The 20,872-nt window shown below is 43.8% G+C and overlaps 1 protein-coding gene across 2 annotated transcripts in view; it reads left to right on the top strand.

Annotated features, from left to right (window-relative positions):
• Positions 1 to 20,872, top strand: part of GRK4 (G protein-coupled receptor kinase 4) — a 92,563-nt gene that overhangs the window by 43,223 nt on the left and 28,468 nt on the right. For both annotated transcript variants that reach the window (XM_043573136.1, XM_043573135.1), the window contains exons 5-10: positions 3,263 to 3,292; positions 3,463 to 3,566; positions 7,972 to 8,064; positions 9,286 to 9,349; positions 12,987 to 13,127; positions 19,411 to 19,601. In XM_043573136.1, the coding sequence (XP_043429071.1) occupies positions 3,263 to 3,292; positions 3,463 to 3,566; positions 7,972 to 8,064; positions 9,286 to 9,349; positions 12,987 to 13,127; positions 19,411 to 19,601 (623 nt within the window). The remainder of the gene's footprint in view (positions 1 to 3,262; positions 3,293 to 3,462; positions 3,567 to 7,971; positions 8,065 to 9,285; positions 9,350 to 12,986; positions 13,128 to 19,410; positions 19,602 to 20,872) is intronic.

Raw genomic sequence — 20,872 nt, 5'->3', positions numbered from 1 at the left:
TGATAGATATTTTTCTTTCTCCCCACTTTCAATCTGCTGGTGTCTTTAGGTCTAAAACGAGTCCTTTGTAGGCAGCATATAGATGGGTCTTGTTCATTTCTTTTTATCCATTTTGTCACCCTATGTCTTTTGATTGGAGCATCTAGTCCATTTACATTCAAAGTAATTACTGATGGATATGTATTTATTGCCATTTTATTACTTGTTTTGTGGTTATTTCTGAAGATTTTCTCTGATCCTTTCTTGTTTTTCTGTCTTTCATAGTTTGCTGCTTGTCTTTAGTAATATATTTGCATTTTTTTCTTTACTCATCTATTAGTGGTTTTCGATTTGTGGTTATCAAGTCCAATGAGTATCCTTACGATCATTGCTTTAAATACTTCATCAGGCATGTTACTTTTTTTTTTTTTTAATTTTAATGTTTATTTATTTTTGACAGAGAGAGAGAGAGACAGAGCATGAGCAGACAGGCAGAGAGAGAGAGAGGGAGACACAGAATCCAAAGCAGGCTCCAGGCTCTGAGCTGTTAGCATAGAGCCCGACGTGGGGCTTGAACTCACGTGACCTGGGCTGAAGTCAGACGCTCAACCAACTGAGCCACCCAGGCGCCCCAGGCATGTTACTTTTATCTGTCTTGCTTGGCCGTCTGGCTGTGGCCTTGTTTTGTTTCCTCATTTTGTCTATGTCTCTGTGCCTGTTTCTGTGTGTTAGGAAGTCAGCTATGCCTCCTGTTCTTGAGGATGATGGCCTTACGAAAAAGAGGTCCCTGCAGTGCAGTGTCCCCTGTTCCCCAGGCCCTGGCGCTTCCGGGAGTGTCTCCAGTGTGTGCTGTGTGCACGCTCTTACGTCCTAGATACTTTATCCTTCAGGCCGGTTGTCTGCAGAGGCTTTCTTCGCCTGTTGTGTGCAGTGTTTGATGCATTTTAGGTGCTCTCTGGTGTGCTTGTGAAACGTGACCCGTTGCTGCCTCCACCAGAACAGAGGTTCTGGAAAACTCCCAGGTTGGGAGACCCAGTGTTGGCATGGGCTTGGGCCAGTCTTCTGGGGGAGGGGGCCTGCCACGTGGGACTGAGGCGCAGGTGGCTGGGGAAGGGTGGTTCTTCTGGAACGTGTGGTGGGGGGGACCCGGTGTAAGCAATTTAGGTGCTGAGTGTCGGGGTTGCACTGCTTCCCACAGGCGGCTTTGTGCTCGTGCTGAGGGGCCGGGGAGGGAAATGGCACCTGCCAGTTCCTTTATTCCCAGACAGGTCCCTCTGTGAATACTGCCGCTCTCCCAGTTGAGCAACTAACCTCCCCACTGTGTGCCCCAGGCGCTCTTCAGATCACTGTTTCCTCGTGTACGTCTGCAGGCTGTTTGCCTGCCTTTTCTCCAGGAGCAGCCCAATGTCCTCTGAGCTGTCCCAGCGCCAGGCATGCTGACCTTTCAAACTCCAGGCTTTAAGCCCCGCTGGTTGCAAGAACTCATGAAATTCGGGCCCTGTCTCTTTCCAAGCCAATTGCTATTGGGGTTCGATTTCCCCATGTGCTCCCCTGTGTGCTGGTCTGTCTCTCCTCCTTCTTCACGACTCCCTCCCCACCATCATGGCCATGATTTGTTTCTCTCCCAAGCCGCACCCCCACATTTCTATCTTTTTTGATGTGGCCTCTTCTCTAGTTGTGGGTTTTTTTCTGCCAGTTTTCAGATCGATTCCTGGGGTATTTCTTTAGTTATCTAGTTGTATTTGTGGGACAAGGCAAGCCCAGGGGCCTCCTACTCTGCCACCATCTTTCCCTCCCACCTATCAAGTTCTTTTATCTTTTTGTTACCTCTTTTTCTCCCTTTCCCTTTCCTGAAGAAATACTGACATAGCAAGGGAGGTTGTCAAGAAGAAAGACTTTAGGTATTTATTTTTAAAATATTTTATTTTCGGGGCGCCTGGGTGGCGCAGTCGGTTAAGCGTCCGACTTCAGCCAGGTCACGATCTCGCGGTCCGTGAGTTCGAGCCCCGCGTCAGGCTCTGGGCTGATGGCTCGGAGCCTGGAGCCTGTTTCCGATTCTGTGTCTCCCTCTCTCTCTGCCCCTCCCCCGTTCATGCTCTGTCTCTCTCTGTCCCAAAAATAAATAAAAACGTTGAAAAAAAAATTTAAAAAAAAAAAAAAAAAAAAAAAAAAATAAAATATTTTATTTTATTTTTTGAGAAAGAGAGAGGGTGCAAGCGAGTGAGGGGCAGAGAGAGAGAGAGAGAATGGGAGAGAGAGGGGGAAAGAGAGAGAGAGAGAGAGAGAGAAGCAGGGCTTACCCTAAGCGGGGCTCGCACTCACAAACCGCGAGATCATGACCTGAGCCGAAGTCAGATACTTAACTGAGTGAGCCACCCAGATGCTCTAAAGATTTTATTTTTAAGTCATCTCTGCACCCACCGTGGAGCTCAAATCTACAACCCTGAGGTCGAGAGTTGCATGCTGTATTGACTGAGCCAGCCAGGTGCACCAAAACACGGAATTTAAAAGGAACCCTGACGGATGTAGCAAATATAGAAGGGGAGCCGAGGGGTGCACATGCCTCTGTGGCTCAGGGAGGGGTGTTTACGCGCCGCCTGAAGATGGTGTAACTTGAAAGCTTTTTTTTTTCTTAACATCAACTGGGGAAACTATTCTTGTGCTTTACGTAAAAATAACAATGGGTCACATCCTTATTGTAGATTTTCTTTTTCCTGTCTTTTCTTTAAAAACAACAAGCATCCTTTTTTGCATCTTGAAAAGGGAACTCCTTTATTCAAATTCCAGCAATGCAGAATTCTTAAGGCATCTAAAAGTAAGGCAAGACCGTGTATATTCACTCTTGCCTTTCTTTTTTCTCACTTTTAGTTTTTCTTAGTTTTCTTTTCAGTATTCCCAAATATTACAATTCAGTCATTTGATTCACAGTTTTAAAGAGTCGTGACCAAAGCCCAGTGAAATTTATTCTAGGAATGCAAAGTTGATTCAACATCCGATAATCAGTTAATATAATAGAGCATGTTAATAAAGGACAAAACCTGTCACACGATCATCTTAGTAGAGGCAGAAAAACCATGTGACAAAATCCAAAGACTCCTTCCTAATGCACGTATTCAACAAATTAGGAACGGAACGGAACTTGCTCAGCCTGGTGAAGGTCATATACAAAGCACAGCTAACGTCATATTTAAATGTGAAAGGTTGGATGTTGTGAATAATGCTGTGAAAACGGTGTCCAGATGCCTCTTGACAACCTTGCTTTTCTTTCTGGTTTTATTTGCAGAGGGAAAGATCTAAAAAGGTGGACAACACAGTGAGCTCTGGAAAACGGGACTGGGGTGCAGGGTGAAGGTGGCATTTTGGCTTGTTATTTCATACACTTGATGTTATAATTTTTTTTTTACAGCAAGCTTTACGTTCTGTTTACAATTGGTAAATTATGAAAGCACTAATTGTTATGCATTCGATTTGTTCTGTACTAAGAAATCGGCAGCCCCTTTACCAGAAATACCTTCACGTGTTTTGAAAGAATGTAGGTTGAGACTGAAGGAGAACCCCTCCAAGGACGTCTTTGAGGAGTGCACCAGGTGAGCACCGGTCCGGCCCTACACCGACTGAGACGGGGGCTCCCAGGGGGCCTCCCTGCAGGAGACAAGTTCTTATGGGAGCACTTTCCAAAAGAAAATGGTCACTGTCACTAGGTAGAGCTCAACGAAGGGTGATAATCACACAGATGTAAATGACACACTGAAATGGGTCACATTGTGGAGAGCCAGTGTGTGCACAGGTTTTGTGGGCCCCGGGCCCCTCAGCTCAGCCTCCTAAAATGCTTGTGTCTCGGATGAAAAGACTGGCACAAAACGTTGTTTTTTAAAGACCTCGGCACTCGCTGAAAATTTCTTTTCTCTGGATGTTTGCAACGTGGACAGGAAAATTCTAAGTCAGAGCACTTTGAGCAAATCTGGCATCCTTCTGTACATAGGAAGAAAGAATGGTTTCTGGAGTGATCTGGCCTGAGACACGTTGGTCCTTTGTGCAGTTAGGCAGCATTCGGGTATCACTTACATTCATTCAACTGGTGCTTGTTGAGTGCCGACTCTATGTCAGGGACTGTGCCCTTTTCCCAAGGCTGCCATAACAAAGTCCCACAAACTTAGGAGGCTTCGGACAACAGAACTTTATGCTCACAGTTCTGGAAGCTGCAAGTCTGAAGTCGTACTCTCTGCAGGGTCGTACTCTCTGCAGACTTGAGGAGAGGGCTCTTCCTCACCTCCTCTTGTTTCTGGCGGTGGCCAGGAGTCCTGATGTTTTGGGCCTGCACCCGCCGCATTTCAATCTCTGCTGTCACGTGGCCTTCTTCCCTTGGGTTTTTGTCCCTGTGTTTTCTCCTTTTCTAATAAGGGCACCAGTCATATTGGACTAGGGCCCTTCCTACTCCAGGGTGACCTCATCTTAACTAATTATATCTGCAACGACCCTATTTCCAGGTAAGATCAGTATACAGGTTCAAGGTTAGGACTTCAACATAGTTTTTGGGAGATGGATTCCAAGTCATGATAGTTTGCTTCTTTGGGTTGAGGTTATGGTAGAGGACAAAACAGAATAAAATGCTGCTGACTTGAGTTTACATTCTTACATGCCCTAAGGAAATATACACTGTAGAGTCTTCACTTATTACTTATTTTTTGGAAGACACTTATTTAAGCACATACTATGTGCCCGTCATTGATCTAGTTTCCAGGAATAAAATGATGAGCAACAGTGAACTCCTAGGGAGCTTATAACCGAGTGGAGTCACCGAGACGTCGGTATTAGTTGCCAATTGCTGCTGTAACAGATTGCCACAATCTTGGTGGCCTAAAGCAACACACATTTATTTTCTTGCAGTTCTAGAGGCCAGAAGTCTGAAAGCAGTGTCGCTGGGCAGAAATCAAGGTGTCAGCAGGGCCTTGATCCATTTGAGAATGTTGGGGAGAATCCATTTTCTTGTTTTTCTCCAGCTTCTAGGAATACATTTCTTGGCTCATGGCCCCTTACTCCACCTTCAAAACCAGCAGCACAGCATTCTCAAGTTTCTCTCTGCTTCCATCTTCACATAGCCTTTTCTTACTCTGTGTGTCCAAATCTCCCTCAGTCTCCCTTTTACAAGGACACGTGTGATGGCATTTAGGGCCCACCCAGATAATCCAGGATCGTTCTCCCATCTCAAGCCCCTTAACTCAGTCTCATTTGCAGAGTCCCTGTTGCCACGTAAGGTGACAGTCCCAGGTTCCAGGGATTAGGACCCGGATGTGTTTCTGTCATTGTTGGGTCTCCCACAAGTGTAGGGCAGGTTGCCAGTGACCTGCCCTCTCCTAGTCTGTGACCAAGAGAAGAGTGTCCACAAAGACTGCACCTAAAGGCTGAGGGGGAGGCCGAGGGAGCTGGACCAGGTTGGGGACACTAGGAAATGTGGAGGCGATCTTCATAGCCTCCAGAACAGCGCTCAGGTCTAAGGTTGTCTACAGCAGCCGTTTCGAACTTCCCCGTCTCCTGACGCCATTACACTATTAAACACTTTTGTATATGCGGCTTATGTTTTTAAAAATAAAAAGACACAAGCATTCTCCTAGCCATCAGAGCAATGATATCCTATGTCTTATGCTTCTGGAAAACGCTCTGTGGAAATGAGATGTTTTTTTTTTTCACGTGTATTTATTTATTTTGAGAGAGAGAGAGAACCAGTGGGGAAGGGGCAGGGAGACGGGGGACAGAGGATCCGAAGCTCGCTGTGTGCTGACAGCAATGAGCTCAATATGGGGCTCGAACTCCCAAAGTGTGAGATCATGACCTGAGCCAAGGTTGGACGCTTAACTGACTGAGCCACCCAGGTGCCCCTGAAAATGAAGTTTTTAAAAGGTACATGATGTCTTAGCATTATAACAAGTATAGTACAAGTATAGTTTTCTTATTAACAACCGCCCGCCCGCCCCCGACTGACAAGGTCTCAGAATCCACAGAGATCCTCAGAACACATTTTGAGAATCACTGTGCTGTAACACTAATGAGTCCAAGAGCTTGTGAATAACTTCCTTTTACAAAATGAAGTGAAATCAAGTGGCTTCCTCAGGTTTTTTTTTTCTTTTAGAGAGAACACACGCCAGCCGTGGAGAGAGGCAGAGGGAGAGAGAGGGAATCCCAAGCAGGCTCCACACTCAGCATGGAGCCCCGTGTGGGGCTTGATCCCATGACTGTAAGATCGTGACCTGAGCTGAAGTCAAGAGTCAGACCTTCAACCGACTGAGCCACGCAGGCGCCCCTGATTGCTCAACTCTAACGACCAGTAAAAATGCTGGAGCCCCTTCAGTTACTGGCCTGCTAGCAATTCCCCATGACGACTATGATCTTTTCCCATTCGGAGTTCTGCCTTTGCTTGGGAGACCCTCCCTTCTCCCTTCCTCGGGGTGACTCCTGTTCAGCTCAGACGCCACCTTCACAAAGTCTCCCTACACCTCCTTTCCCAGGAGAGGTGTTCCGAGCACACCAGGCACGGCTGTAACAACTCTGGTGGCACTCTTCTCCTCATGGCACGCTATCTTACCAGTCTCCCTGTTTGAGTGGCCAGATTCTTCAGGGTGCGCCTAATCTAAAATTGTCCCTCCAGGGGCGCCTGGGTGGCTCAGTCGGTTAAAGCATCCGAGTTCGGCTCAGGTCACGATCTCGCGGTCTGTGAGTTCGAGCCCCGCGTCAGGCTCTGGGCGGATGGCTCAGAGCCTGGAGCCTGCTTCCGATTCTGTGTCTCCCTCTCTCTCTGCCCCTCCCCCGTTCGTGCTCTGTCTCTCTCTGTCCCCCCAAAAATAAATAAACGTTGAAAAAAAAAAGTTTAAAATTGTCCCTCCAGTGTCTTGCACACTGCTGACAATCTAGTCGTTAGATGCTTACTGACTAATGAGCTGTTTTAAATGACAGACTATGGGGGCTCCTGGGTGGCTCAGTCAGTTAAGTGTTTGACTTCGGCTCAGGTCATGGTCTCACGGTCTGCAACTTGAAACCCCGCGGCGGGCTCTGTGCTGACAGCTTGGAGCCTGGAGCCTGCTTCCAATTCTGTGTCTCCCTCTCTCTCTGCCCCTCCCTTGCTCACGCTCTGTCTCTCAAAAATAAATAAACATTGAAAACAATTTTAAATGACAGACTACATTCTGTCCCTTATTGACTCTCCAAATAAGAATTTTATTACTTTGGGGCATCTGGGTGGCTCAATTGGGTGAGTGTCCGACTCTTGGTTTTAGCTCAGGTAATGTTCCAAGGGTTGTGGGATTGAGTCCCCTATAGGGCTCCACACCGAGCGTGGAGCCTGCTTAAGATTCTCTTTCTCCCTCTCCCTCTGCCCCTCTCCCCACTTGTGCTCTCTCTATCTCAAATTAAAAAAAAAATATTACTTCTGTAATAAAATTGTAAATAAAACTTTAGAAGCATGACTAATTGCACAAAAATTCAGGAAGTGTATAGCATAAAATAATTCATTGGATGCTTTAGTTTCAATGTTTAAAAAGGTGGTGTCACATATTAACATTTTCTGTCATATGACTATTATCATTTAGATATTCATTCTAATCTTATATACAAAATGTTTACATTCCCTGCTGAAATACATGTTTGGGTGTATGCACACGTGTGCACTCCTGCACACACACACATGCACACACTCACACACATGCACACACACACACACACACACACACACACACACACACACACCTTGAGTACATATACATAAAAAGAACCTTTGACTTTGGGAGGGTAAACCAATTTCATTTCTTCTGAATTCTTGCCTTCATATTTTTAGTGATAACATTAGAAACTAGTGTGGAATTCTATACTTGCAAAACTCAATATATTCAATTGTGTATAACAATTGACTTCCCATATCCAGTGTTCATGACTGCACTGAACGCAGCTGTTTTCCTGCTGGAATGCAGCGGATGTATAGAATTGTATAAAATCTTTTTCTAGATTTGTTCATAACTATTTAAGTGGAGAACCATTTGAAGAATATCAAGAAAGTTCATATTTTTCTCGATTTCTACAGTGGAAGTGGCTGGAAAGGTATGTTCTAATTTAGAATTCAACAAAAACAAGTAGTAACTTCTCAGAACGTGTACTGATAGATGTATACTTTCCCATCTGTCAAAATACTATTAGAAATCTTGGGCTGTATATGGTATTTTTATACAGAAATTATTAATATGTGTTATATAATTTCTTCTGATTTAGTTGACTCTGTTCTGTCTTTTTAAAATGGCCAGTTACGCCTGGGTGGCTCAGTCGGTTAAGCATACGACTTTGGCCCAGGTCACGATCTCACGGTTGGTGGGTTCGAGCCCCACGTCGGGCTCTGTGCTGACAGCTCAGAGCCTGGAACCTGCTTCAGATTCTGTCTCCCTCTCTCTCTGCCCCTCCCCAGCTCACACTTGCACTCTCTCTCTCTTTCTCTGTCAAAAAGAAACAAAAAAAAATAATAATGATAATAGAATAAAATAAAATAAAATGGCCAGTTAGCCCTGTGGGTATAGTAGTTAGAAAATAAAACGTATCCTGGATTCACAGAAGTATAAACCAGTGCACACTGGTTCAGTCTTGTGGTCCGAGCCCTGCTCAGCTTTGTATAAGCCACGTGGGCTCAGTCAAAAGACCTGACCTTCATGAGCATCGGGTCCTTGTTCTGTAAAATAGAGGTAATTCTATAATCTACCCCACGGGGCTGCTGAGGTCACCTGAAAAATGTGTGTAAGATACTCAGCAGTGCTTGGTGTACAAAGTAAGTGTTCAAAAAGTGTTAGCTGCCACCAGTGTCACTGTTGTTTTGATTGATTGTTTAAATTTCCAGTTCTACTTCATGTACATTTCTTTCGAGACGTTGAGGATGAACATGTCCTCTGAGGTTCTTTTCCCAAAGGATAGTGCACTGTAGATCTATCATTTTCCTCTGCAGCTTTCTGACCGGCCCGATAAGTATTTCATAAGTATTTCATAGTGTGGACTAGTTGCTGACCTGTCTTTAATTAGCAAGGATACTGGGACTGTTCCATATGTATCTTCAGTGTATCCGGTAAATCTTCAGTGTTGACGTGCGCATCTGCCTCTTAGTGCAGAGAGCTGTGTCAGCAGAGGGGACGGAGTCCCTGAGCACAGGCACCGTGCCCCAGGCCCTTGCTTTGAACAGCATGCTTTCATAAATAAAGCAGGACAAGAGCTAGGTAGGCTTTTCTGTTTTAAAATAACAATGTGATGTGAGACCTGAAGCTTTTTGTTTTTTTAATTAATTAGGCAACCAATAACAAAGGACACGTTTAGACATTACAGAGTTCTAGGAAAAGGCGGATTTGGGGAGGTAAGTAATGTGTGACTAACCATAAGCAATACTTCTAGAAAAGTAAGATAGCAAGGGAACGAAAAGACGTGCTTCAACTTTACCAATACCTTTATTCCCTCACCGTGTGTTTTGGGAATAATTTTAGCCAACCATGTGAGTTGAGATTGAACTTCGAACAAAAGGTGCTTTGCTACATGCTTTTAAAAAATTCGGAGATGTGGAAAGAAATGTGCTATCATTGTGATTTTTTCTTCACTTCATGTTTCTTATGGAAGCTGTTTTCCTGTGTTTGATTGTCCGATGTTCAAGCTCAGTTTGTCCCGACTGAAAAGATGATTCTGTTTCCGTATTGTGGACTTTCTGTTACTCTATTTCCATAATTTAGGACTGGCCTAAAAGCTCACTTAGTACAGGGTATATTATTAAATAGGCTTATTTATCTCAACTCTGTTTGGATGTGTATATGTGCCCCCACACCTACATCAAAAGATACTACACAACATCTAAATTTGGGGAAATCCTGAGGAAACTGTCCACAAATTCATGAGACATGGTCTAAATGTAATGGCTCTCCCAGATAGAGACTATTGTGGGAGGTGGACACAGAATCACATGCAGTTCTGTTTCGGTAACTTAAAGAGGTGTTAATGGCCTCGCTACTGGTCTGGAGTGGTCATATTCAGCTCAGGCATTTACAACTGCCCAGAGCCAGGAGCTGTGTGTTTAGTCAGAAGCAAGTCACGCTGGCCACTTGTGATTTAAATCCTGCACACTCCCAAATTCCAATCAAAAGCGTACCAGAATTGCCTTAACGTGAATTAGGAAGCTGGCCTCGAGGCCTTGTGCTGCAAGTAAGACCTATAGTTGGACGTGGTAAGAAACTGGTCCTCGTAGCCATTACGTCAGGAGAATCCATGGTACCGACCCTCTGATACGGTTCTGGAGACCTTTTAGAGTATTTTGAGTGATCTCAACCAAAAATGTTTGCTGTCACCCTTTCGGGATAGATATTTCTGTAAGAAATCCACTCTATCTTTCCATACGTCCTAGAGCAGGAAAATTTGCTCTCTTTAATTCATGCTATTCTGCCTTTCGTGATCTCCAAGTATAAAACTCAGATTTTGTCGGAGAACAGACGGAAAGGCATTTCAAGCACATGGATCTTGTGTTTACGACAGAATGTAGTTCTAACTGTAGCCATGTGTACATTTAAAAATGGACTCAGTGATAACATGTTTGCAGCTTTTAACTGTTGTGGAAGACTTGGTGTATTTATGATATTTATAGATTACTTTTTAACACATTTACTTGTGTTTCCAAACAAAAGATTGTGTGGATGAAAAAAACGTTGTGGTTTTTCACAGACTGGTTCTGAATGTGCCATTTGTTACATCGAGTCTGAGCGCAGCGGAGTGAATATCTGTTTCTATTCTGAATACCTGTCAGAGGGAGACTGTGACCCTAATGCAGACAGCCTCAGTGCCTCTTTTATTTGAGATAGAGAGAGCGAGAGAAGGAGGGGGAGGGGGAGGGGGGGCAAAGGAAGAAAGAAAGAATCCCAAGCTGATGTGGGGCTCCATCCCATGACCCTGGGACCACGACCTGAGATGAAATCAAGTCAGACACTCAGCCGACTGAGGCACCCAGATGCCCTGCCTCGGCGCCATTTAAATCCAGATTCCAATGGTGTATTTACTTTTTCCAAATGCTAATACTTCTTCCGGTGGGCTTGAAAGGACAAACATTTTGGTCTTATCTCGTCAACTACAGTACTTTCATTTATGCTTGAAGTCCTCCAAAATGGATCCGTAGGGCTCTGGGGCAGAACGGGGGAAAGAGAATTGGTAGCGTCTTTGCGAGCACGGTTGTAGAGACAGCAGAGAGCTGTGGAGAGAGCGTATCTGTGAGAGACGGGCAGACTGGAGGGGAGTTCCCGTTCCATCGCTTCCAGCTGTGTGATCTTGGGCCCACCGTCCCCTTCTTACCCTGAAGAGGGAGATGATCCCTGCTTCCCTGGGTTGTTGTGAGCGGCAAATGAGTGTTCGTCTCCAGCCATAGTGCAGGGCCTGGCACGCTTACCTCTTCCTTCTCTCCCTTTGACTTGGCAGTTTCACTCTAAAGAATTATCATAAGTTAACGATGGAGAGATATGCCATGGTTTGTGTGCCGTGTCTTAATGATTATATAAGGTTTGGAGTATTCATATATTGGGAGAACATTTAATGATGAGAAGAGAGTCCCACTGTAAGATGAAAACAGTATAAAATATTACCTATTCTATAATATAAGGCCGGTTCCCCCTGCCAAAACTGAGGAGAACTCAGGACCCTATACAGCAAATGTGAATCAGAGTCATCTTGGAATTTCAACGAGTTTTATCCTTATTGAGTTTTGTCCTTATTAATACTTTTTGTATTTTCCACAATGAACTTTATATGTTATTATCAAAATCATTTTATTGATGGATTAAAATGATGTGTCTTATATTTGCTTATAAGGTAATTGTGTTTGTATATGTGTAGCATGTGCCTGTGTTACATGCCTGGAGGCACATATGCGTCTATGGTGTGCAGTAGGTGTGTGTGGTGTGTGTACATGTGTATATGTGTGTGTGTGGTTGCGGAGTAAGTGTGTACAGGGTGTGGGTATGTGTCTGTGGTGTGGGCGTGTGTGTCTGGTGTGGAATGGGTGTGGGTGTGGTGTAGAGGGTGTGTGTGTGGGTCTGCAGTGGGGGTGGGGTGGGGGTGTGTGTATGTGTCTTTGGAGTGTTGGTGTGGAGGGTGTGTATGTGTGTGTGTGTGTGTGTGTGTGTGTGTATAGGGGGTGGGAGTCTGAGGAAACAGGGTAACCCTGAGCTGATAGCCAGAGGCTGGGGGTCAGGCACATGGGAGCTTATTATTCCCTCCTCTCCACTTTTGTAATTTTGGACATTTTCTCATAATGTAAGGTTAAGTAGTATATAGATATTATTTTACAACTAAGTAGAATCAATGTGTTAAACGTTATGAATTCTATGAAATCTATTTTTTTATATTCTTGAACTTAAAAAAAAAAAAAGATAGGCACCTGGGTGGCTCAGTCGGTTAAGCGTCAGACTTCGGTTCAGGTTATGAGCTCACAGTCGGTGAGTTCGAGCCCTGCTGTGGGCTCTGTGCTGATGGCTCGGAGCCTGGAGCCTGCTTCGGATTCTGCCTCTCCCTCTCTCTCTGCCTGTCCCCTGCTCATGCTCTGTCTCCCTCTCTCTCTCAAAAATAAACATTTAAAAAGAAAAGAAAGATGAATGTATTTAGTTTCAAAAGGTGTTGCTCTTGCAAGAAAACTGAAAGACCCAGGAAGACCCTTGAGTCAAGTGGCTGCCGCGATCACACATGAGGAGTCCCTTGTAGCCGCGCCCCCCCCCACCGCCCCCCCGCCCGAGTGCCAGGAGCACAGCCTCCCGCTCCGCTCACTGGGTTGTGTCTGAGGAAGCTGGGGGAGGAGGGAGGAGCCCGCTCTAAGCCCTCACGTGTCCGTGAGTGGAGTGGCCTTGGCCCATCACATGCTCTGGGCCGGAGGAATTGACATGGACAGGACAGGGTTTGGTGGTGGTGTTGGTGGTTGGCAGCCTAGAGACGTCAGGTACGTACAGAGCTTGTGGTTTCTTCTTTTGGACTAGGTCTGTGCCTGTCAAGTGCGAGCTACAGGAAAAATGTACGCCTGTAAGAAGCTAGCAAAGAAAAGAATAAAGAGGAGGAAAGGTGAAGCAATGGCTCTAAATGAGAAGAGGATGCTGGAAAAAGTGAATAGCAGATTCGTAGTAAGTATCTTGCCTTAGTCTTCCCTGTACGCGGTGTCCTGAGTCCCACCTTTCTGAGAGCACCTGCTGCTGGACTCGCCCACTCTCCACCCTGGGGCTCGCCCACTCTCCACCCTGGGGTTCGCCCACTCTCCACCCTGCGGCGCGCCCACTTTCCAGCCCGGGCTCGCCAACTCTCCGTCCCCGGCTCGAAAACTCCGCAGCCAGGGCTCGCCCGCGCTTCCAGGCTCAGCATGTGCTGGGAAGCTGGGAACGTGCCAGGGACAGCCTCTTTCGTCTCAGTGGCAGCCCTCTTCTTTCCAATTCACTTCTTACTGGGCACAAACATAAATGAGTGGGGATCCCACTTCCACCTTCCGACCTGCTGTAAATCTGTGGCTGTCCACCACTGCCTGACCTGTGGTTCCTCTCCACACCCAGCAGTGTGCTCTTAACCAGTGAGGGCCCTCCTCTCCCTGCAGGGCAGACAGCCTTACCCTCTGGCCTTTCAGCCACTCTGACTCCTAGTCCTGAAAGGCACTGCCTCTGGTCCTTGTCTTCTCAGTGGCCTCTTTCTGACACTTGGCGAATGTATTACTGGTCCTCTATCAGCACATTCCAACTGTATGGAGCCTCAAATTCCACCTTCACTGTTTCAGGCAAGGATTGGACTTGTGGGGCTAGGGTGAACCTTGGGACCCTTCCAGGCCCTAGGCTGTGCATGAGGTGGTGTGGTTTTCATCGCCAAACCTGACTTCTTCACCCCATCACCTATCTCCCGTAGCATCTACGGCAACAGGAGGGTCTGCCTGAAGCGGGGAGAGGAAGGTACTTTATGAAAGAATTTGTAGTGTTACACTTACTTCGTCCCGGTCATTCATGTCTCAGTACTGAGGTTGGCTGATTTGTGGTAGGGAACAAATGTTCCAGAACAGGGGCCTGCACAGCCATCATGTACACTTGTCTCCGTGTATGATAGGTCACTTCTGCACCCATGACACGAAAATCTTTCATAAAATCAGCTCATCTGGGAGTTTCTTTAAATATATTTGTATAACTACCTTGAAACATGGAAATCCATAATCTAGCTTTATGAAAGGAACATGAACGGTATCTGTGGTTTATTCTATTAAAATGAAATATTTTAGTTTCTATATTCTTGGCCTCTCCCAAGGAAACTGGAAGTAACTTCCTTCATCCTTTTTTTCCCCAACTGAAGGGTAATTGACATAATAATATCCTATCAGTTTCAAGTGCACATCATAGTGATTTGATATTTTTCTACATTGTGAAATGAGTCTCATGATAAGCCTAGTTACCATATCAAAGTTATTACAAGTTATTAAAAAGTTACAAATATTGACTGTATTCCCTACGCTGTACATCACATCTCCTTGACTTATTTGCTCTATAACCCGAAGCTAGTACCTCTTAATCCACTTCACCTATTTTCTGACCCCCAACCCCTCCCTACTCTTGTAACAAGCCTGTTTAGTGTTGGAGTCGGCTTCTGTTTTGTTGTTTCCGTTTTGTTTTGTTGTGAGTGTGTTTTGCTTTTTAGATTCCACATATGAGTGAAACCATGTGGTGTCTTTCTCTGACTGACTTATTTTGCTTAGCATTGTCCTTTCTAGGTCCATCCACGTTGCTACAAATGGCAAGATTCCATTCTTTCTTATGGCTGAGCAATATTCATTCTCCTGTATACACATCACATCATCTTTATCCATTTGTCATCTATCAGTGGCTGCTTAGGTTGCTTCCATATCTTGGCTATTATAACTAATGCCACAGTCAACAGAAGGGTGCAGATACCTCTTTGGATTGGTGTTTTCATTTTCTCCAGATAAATACCTAGAAGTGGAATTTCTGGATCACATGGTGTTTCTATTCTTAATTTTTTGAGGAATCTCCATACTGTTTTGCACAGTGGCTGCACCAACTTACATTTCCACCAACAGTTGTACAAGTTGTTCCTTTTTCTGCACATCTTCACCAACACTTGTTTCTTGTCTTTTTGATTCTAGTCATACTGATAGGTGTGAAATGCTATCTCGTGGTGGTTTTGATGTGCATTTCCCTAATGGTTAGTGATGATGAGCATCTTTTTATGTGCCTGGTAGCCCTCTGTATGTATATGTATGTATGTACATTTGGAAAAATATCTGGGGTTCCTGCGTGGCTCAATCAGTTAAGCGTCTGACTCTCAGTTTCAGCTCAGGTCATGACCTTATGGTTTCATAAGTTCGAGCCCTGTGTCAGGCTCTGTGTCGGCAGTGCAGAGCCTGCTTGGGATTCTCTCTCTCTCTCTCTCTCTCTCTCTCTGTCTCCCTCCCTCTCTCTCTCTGCCCCTCCCCTGCTCACACTGTATCTGTCTCTCTCAACATAAATAAACAAAAAACCCACAAAAATATCTGTTCAAGTTCTCTGCTCATTTTCTCATCAGGTTTTTTTTTAACATATTTGCATAATTTAGAAAATATATTTTGATATTATCTCCTTATCTGATATATGATTTGTAAATATCTTCCATTCAGTAGGTTGCCTTTTTGTTTTGTTGATGGTTTCCTTCGCTGTGCAAAAGCTTTTTAGTTTACTATAATCCCATTGTTTATTTTAGCTTTTGTTACTCAGGAGACTGGTTTGAAAAAACATTCCTAAGACTGATGCCGAAGAGCTTACTTCCTGTGGTTTCTTCTAGGGGTTCTGTGGTTTTGGTTCTTACATTCAAGTCTTTAATCCATTTTTAAGCATTTTATTTTTTTTAATGTTTATTTATATTTAGTTTTTAGAGAGACGGGGGGTCAGGGGAGGTAGAGAGGGAGAAAAGGCCCATGCATGTGAGCAGGGGAAGGGCAGAGACAGAGGGAGAGAGAGAATCCCAAGCAGGCTCTGTGAATCCCAAGCACAGCTGTGCTGACAGCACAGAGCCTGATGTGGGGCTTGATCCCATGAACTGTTGAGATCATGACCTGAGCCAAAATCAAGAGTCAGACTCTTAACCAACTGAGCCACCCAGGCACCCCTCAAGTCTTTAATCCATTTTGAGTTAATTTTCATGTATGGTAAAATGTAGTGGCCAGCTTTATTCTTCTGCATGTAGCTGTCCAGTTTTTCCAACACTATTTATTGAACAGGCTGTCTTTTCCTGGTTGTATATTCTTGCCTCCTTTGTCATAAATTAATTGACCTTATACGCATGTGTTTATCTCTGGGCTCTCTATTCTATTCCACTGGTCTATGTGTCTGTTTTTATGCCAATACCGTACTCTTTTGATTACTACAGCTTTGCAGTATAGTTTGAAATCAGGGAGCATGATGCCTCCAGCTTTGTTCTTCTTTCTCAAGATTGTTTTGCCTTTTCAGAGTCTTGTGTTGTTTCATACAAATTTTAGGATTGTTTGTTCTAGTTCTGTGAAAAGAGCTATTGGTATTTCTTTAATGTTTATTTTGAGAGAGAGAATGAGAGAGAGAGAGAGAGCAAGTGAGTGTGTGAGTGGGAGAGGGACAGAGAGAGAGAGAGAGAGAGAGAATCCCAAGCAGGCCTCATGCTGTCAGTGCAGAGCCCAAAGTGGGGCTCAAACCCATGAACCATAAGATCATGACCTGAGTCAGGATCGAGAGTCAGATGCTTAATTGACTGAGCCACACAAGCAGCCCAGAACTATTGGTATTTTGATAGGGATTGCATTGAATCTGTAGATTGTTTTGGGTACTGTGGGCATTTGAACAATATTAATTCTTCTAATCCATAAGGATGGAATATCTTTCCACTTATTTTTGTCTTCAGTTTGTTTCATCAATGCCTTATAGTTTTGAGAGTACAGGTCTTTCACCTCCTTGGTTAAATTTATTCCTAGGTATCTTATTCTTTTGATAAAACTGTAAATAGGATGGTTTTCTTAGTTTCTGTTTCTGATATCTTATTATTAGTGTATAAAACTGCAACCTGTTTCTGTATGTTAATTTTGTACTCTCTGAAGTTACTGATACCATTGATTAGTTCTAATAGCTTTTTGGTGAAGTCTGTAAGGTTTTCAATGTGTACTATCATGTCGTCTGCAAATAGTGACTTTTACTTCTTCCAATTTGAGTGCCTTTTATTTCTTTTTCTTGCCTAATTGCTATGGCTAGGACTTCCAGTACTATGTTGATAAAAGTGATAACAGTGGGTATCTCTGTCTTGTTCCTGATATTAGAAGAAAAGCTTTCAGCTTTTTATCATTGAATATAGTATTAGCTGTGGGTTTGTCATATATGGCCTTTATTATGTTAAGGTATGCTCCTTCTATACCCACTTTATTGAGAGTTTTTTAAATCATAAATAGATATTGAATTTTGTCAAATGTTTTTTCTGCATCTATTGAGATAATCATATGATACTTATCCTTCATTTTGTTAATGTGGTGTATCACCTTGATGTATTCGTGGGTATTGAACCATCCTTGCATCCCTGGAATAAATCCCACTCGATTGTGATGTATGATCCTTTTCATGTGTTGTTGAGTTTGGTTTAGTAATATTTTGTTGAGGATTTTTACATCTATGTTCATCAGGGTTATTGGCCTGTAATTTTCTCTCTCTCTCTCTCTGTCTCTCTTTTGTAGTGTTTTTATCTGGTTTCAGGGTGTTTTTATCTGGTATCAGAATCAGAGTGATTCTGGCCTTATAAAATGAATTTGGAAATCTTCATTCCTCTTCAATTTTTGGAAAAATTTGAGAATAGGTACTAAGTCTTCTTTAAATGTTTGGTAGAATTCACCTGTGAAGCCATGTGATCCTGGACTTTTTGCTTTTTATAGGAGTTTTTAAATTACTGCTTCAATTTCAATGCTTGTAATTGGTCTGTTCATATTTTCTATTTTTGTGTGATTCAGTCCTGAAAAGTTGGGTTTCTGGGAACTTATCCATTTCTTCTAGGCTGCCCAATACGTTGGTGTGTAATTATTCATATTAATCTTTTATGATTCTTTGTATTTCTGTGGTGTCAGTTGTAACTTCTCTTTCATTTCTGAGTTTAAAAAAGTTAATGTATTTGTTTATTACTGACAAGTCTGGCTAGAAGTTTATTGATTTTGTTTTTTCAAAGAACCAAGTTTTAGTTTCATTGATCTTTTCTATTGTTTTTTTTTAACTCTCTATTTCATTTATTTCCACTCTGATATTTATTATTTTCTTCCTTCTACCAACTTTGAGCTTTGTTCTTTTTCTAGTTCCTTTAGATATAAAGTAACATTTTTTACTCCCTGCTTACAGTTGATCAGTGGAACCTGACCTGTACCTGTCACTCATTTCCTCCTGCTTCCCACTGCCCACCCTGACTGGCCCACGATATGATTATGTATGATGAAAGCCTAACACTTTCTATATAACTTATTGTGTATCTATCCAACCACAAATAGTTAGAAAATAAAAAAAAATTTAATTGATACCATTTATAATAGCATCAGTAAATATCAAAATCTAGGCAAAAATTTAATGAAAATATGCAAGACTTCTAAACTGAGAGCTAGAAATGCTATTACAAGAAATTGAAGAAGACCAAATAATGTTCATGGGTCAGAACGTTCATATGAATCAACATATAAAGATATTGCTTCTCCCAAATTGATATATAGATTAAATGAATTAAATGCAGTCCTAATCAAAATCCCAGCAGGGTGTGTGTGTGTGTGTGTGTGTGTGTGTGTGCACGCGCACACGCAAATTGACCTACATACCAACAGAGAAGTGGGCAAAAAACTTGGACAGGTACTTCACACAAGAGGTTCCAAATGGATAAGTATATGAAAAACTATGAGAAGTGTCTCCTTTATTTGTATGCACAGAGAAATGCACATTAAAACCACAATAAGAGACAACTATGCCTCCACCAGCACTGACTGACGGCACAAAATGTTGGAAGGATGTGTAGCAGCAAGACCCCTCTTGCACTGCTGTGGAGAGTGTCTTTAACTTGTATGCTAAACGTGGGTGTTCTACAAGTATGGACTATCAGTGCTCAGCGATCAGAGAGCATAGCTTTGATAAATCATGGTCCCAAGTGTCTTTGAAGTTTTGCCACCTACCCACTTAGCCACAGAAGGTTCTGTCCTTGAAGTACAGAACTGTTGCAAAGTCCTTGATAGGTACATGCCTGAGAAGCGCCAGATGCATGATAGGCATTTTCCTGAAGCGTATAGTATTTGGGTTTTCTAATTATAAATCTAACATGGGTTATTTGAATAATGTTAGCAAATAGAGTAAATCACCAATGAATGCGCAGGTTTTTGTGCTTTGTTTTTTATGTTGCTGTTGTCCTTAGGTTAGTTTGTCTTATACTTATGAGACCAAAGACTCCTTGTACTTGGTGCTGACCATTATGAATGGAGGGGACTTAAAGTATCACATTTACAACCTGGGCAGCCCTGGCTTTGATGAGCAGAGAGCGATCTTCTATGCGGCCGAACTGTGCTGTGGCTTGGAGGACTTACAGAAAGAAAGAATTGTGTACAGGTAAGAACAGAACGAACTCCTGGGCCTGAGAGCCCAAGACTCCCACCCGGCTACTGCTGACCCCTCACGAGCCTGGGCACAAGGCCTATGGGGCCCCTTGGTGGCCATTTGGAGGGTGTGGTCACTCACACCGTAGGAAATGGGGTCAGTCGGTGGGGGGACCTTGGTTTTCTTTTCAGTTCTCTTCCATCTCTCGTAGGTTGGTTTTATTTGTTACGTTGATGAAATGTAGGCAGTTTTACTCATGTAAGAAGAGCCCATTTCATGGGGCGCCTGGATGGCGCAGTCGGTTAAGCGTCCGACTTCAGCCAGGTCACGATCTCCCGGTCCGTGAGTTCGAGCCCCGCGTCGGGCTCTGGGCTGATGGCTCAGAGCCTGGAGCCTGTTTCCGATTCTGTGTCTCCCTCTCTCTCTGCCCCTCCCCCGTTCAGGCTCTGTCTCTCTCTGTCCCAAAAATAAATAAACGTTGAAAAAAAAAATTAAAAAAAAAAAAAGAGCCCATTTCCCAGATTCTTAGGCGTCTTGAGAGCTCTATTTAAGGTTGTAGACTATGTTCCAACAAAATAGCGTACGATTAAATGCCTCAATATTTTAATATTTTGTGCCTTAGAATTCAGTAAAGAAAATTAAGTTTAATTTAATAGGTAGAATTAAATTAGTATGATCAAATATTTAGTTTTAGGGAAAGCAGTCCTTCCTTCCACCTTTAGGTGTGGAGCTCACGGGCTCTGACACCCTTCTCTACCTCTCCCTGCACAGCCCGTCCCTTTGCCTCTGTGTGGCGGTGCACCTCTATGTGGAGACCATTCCCTACAGGAGTTTCTCACCGTGCCCTTTTCCTGAAATTCCCAAGGGCTCTGTGTATCCCCTGCCGTCATCTTCCCCATACAGTTGGTCGTGAAATCACCCCTGAATGTTTCCCAGATCATTCTTTAGGGTCACTGGCTTAGTTTGGGTCTTCCGTAGGTTACCTGGCAGGCAGACACTTGAATGGTCTCCCTAATGCCAGTCTTGCCCCAGTGCCTCCTCGTGAGACCAGTGACAGGCCTTCCTGTGATGTGGATCTGATCCTGTCATGCTGTCCCTAGCTTGGACCCCTGTGGGCCTGGCTCCCCTGACCCTGTGTGACGCCTGTGTGATGCCGCTCCTCACTGACTGCTCCAACCCAGTGTCCTGATGTATAGCAAGATGAATGTTGTTTTCATGCCTGCTGATACAACATCCATTCTGCAGCCCATGGAGCAAGGAGTAATTTCTGATTTTGATTTTTT

This window comes from Prionailurus bengalensis, chromosome B1, assembly GCF_016509475.1.
Source record: "Prionailurus bengalensis isolate Pbe53 chromosome B1, Fcat_Pben_1.1_paternal_pri, whole genome shotgun sequence".
NCBI lineage: Eukaryota > Metazoa > Chordata > Mammalia > Carnivora > Felidae > Prionailurus > Prionailurus bengalensis.
Note: the sequence above shows the minus strand (reverse complement) of the source record. Positions and strands in the feature narration are given on the sequence as shown.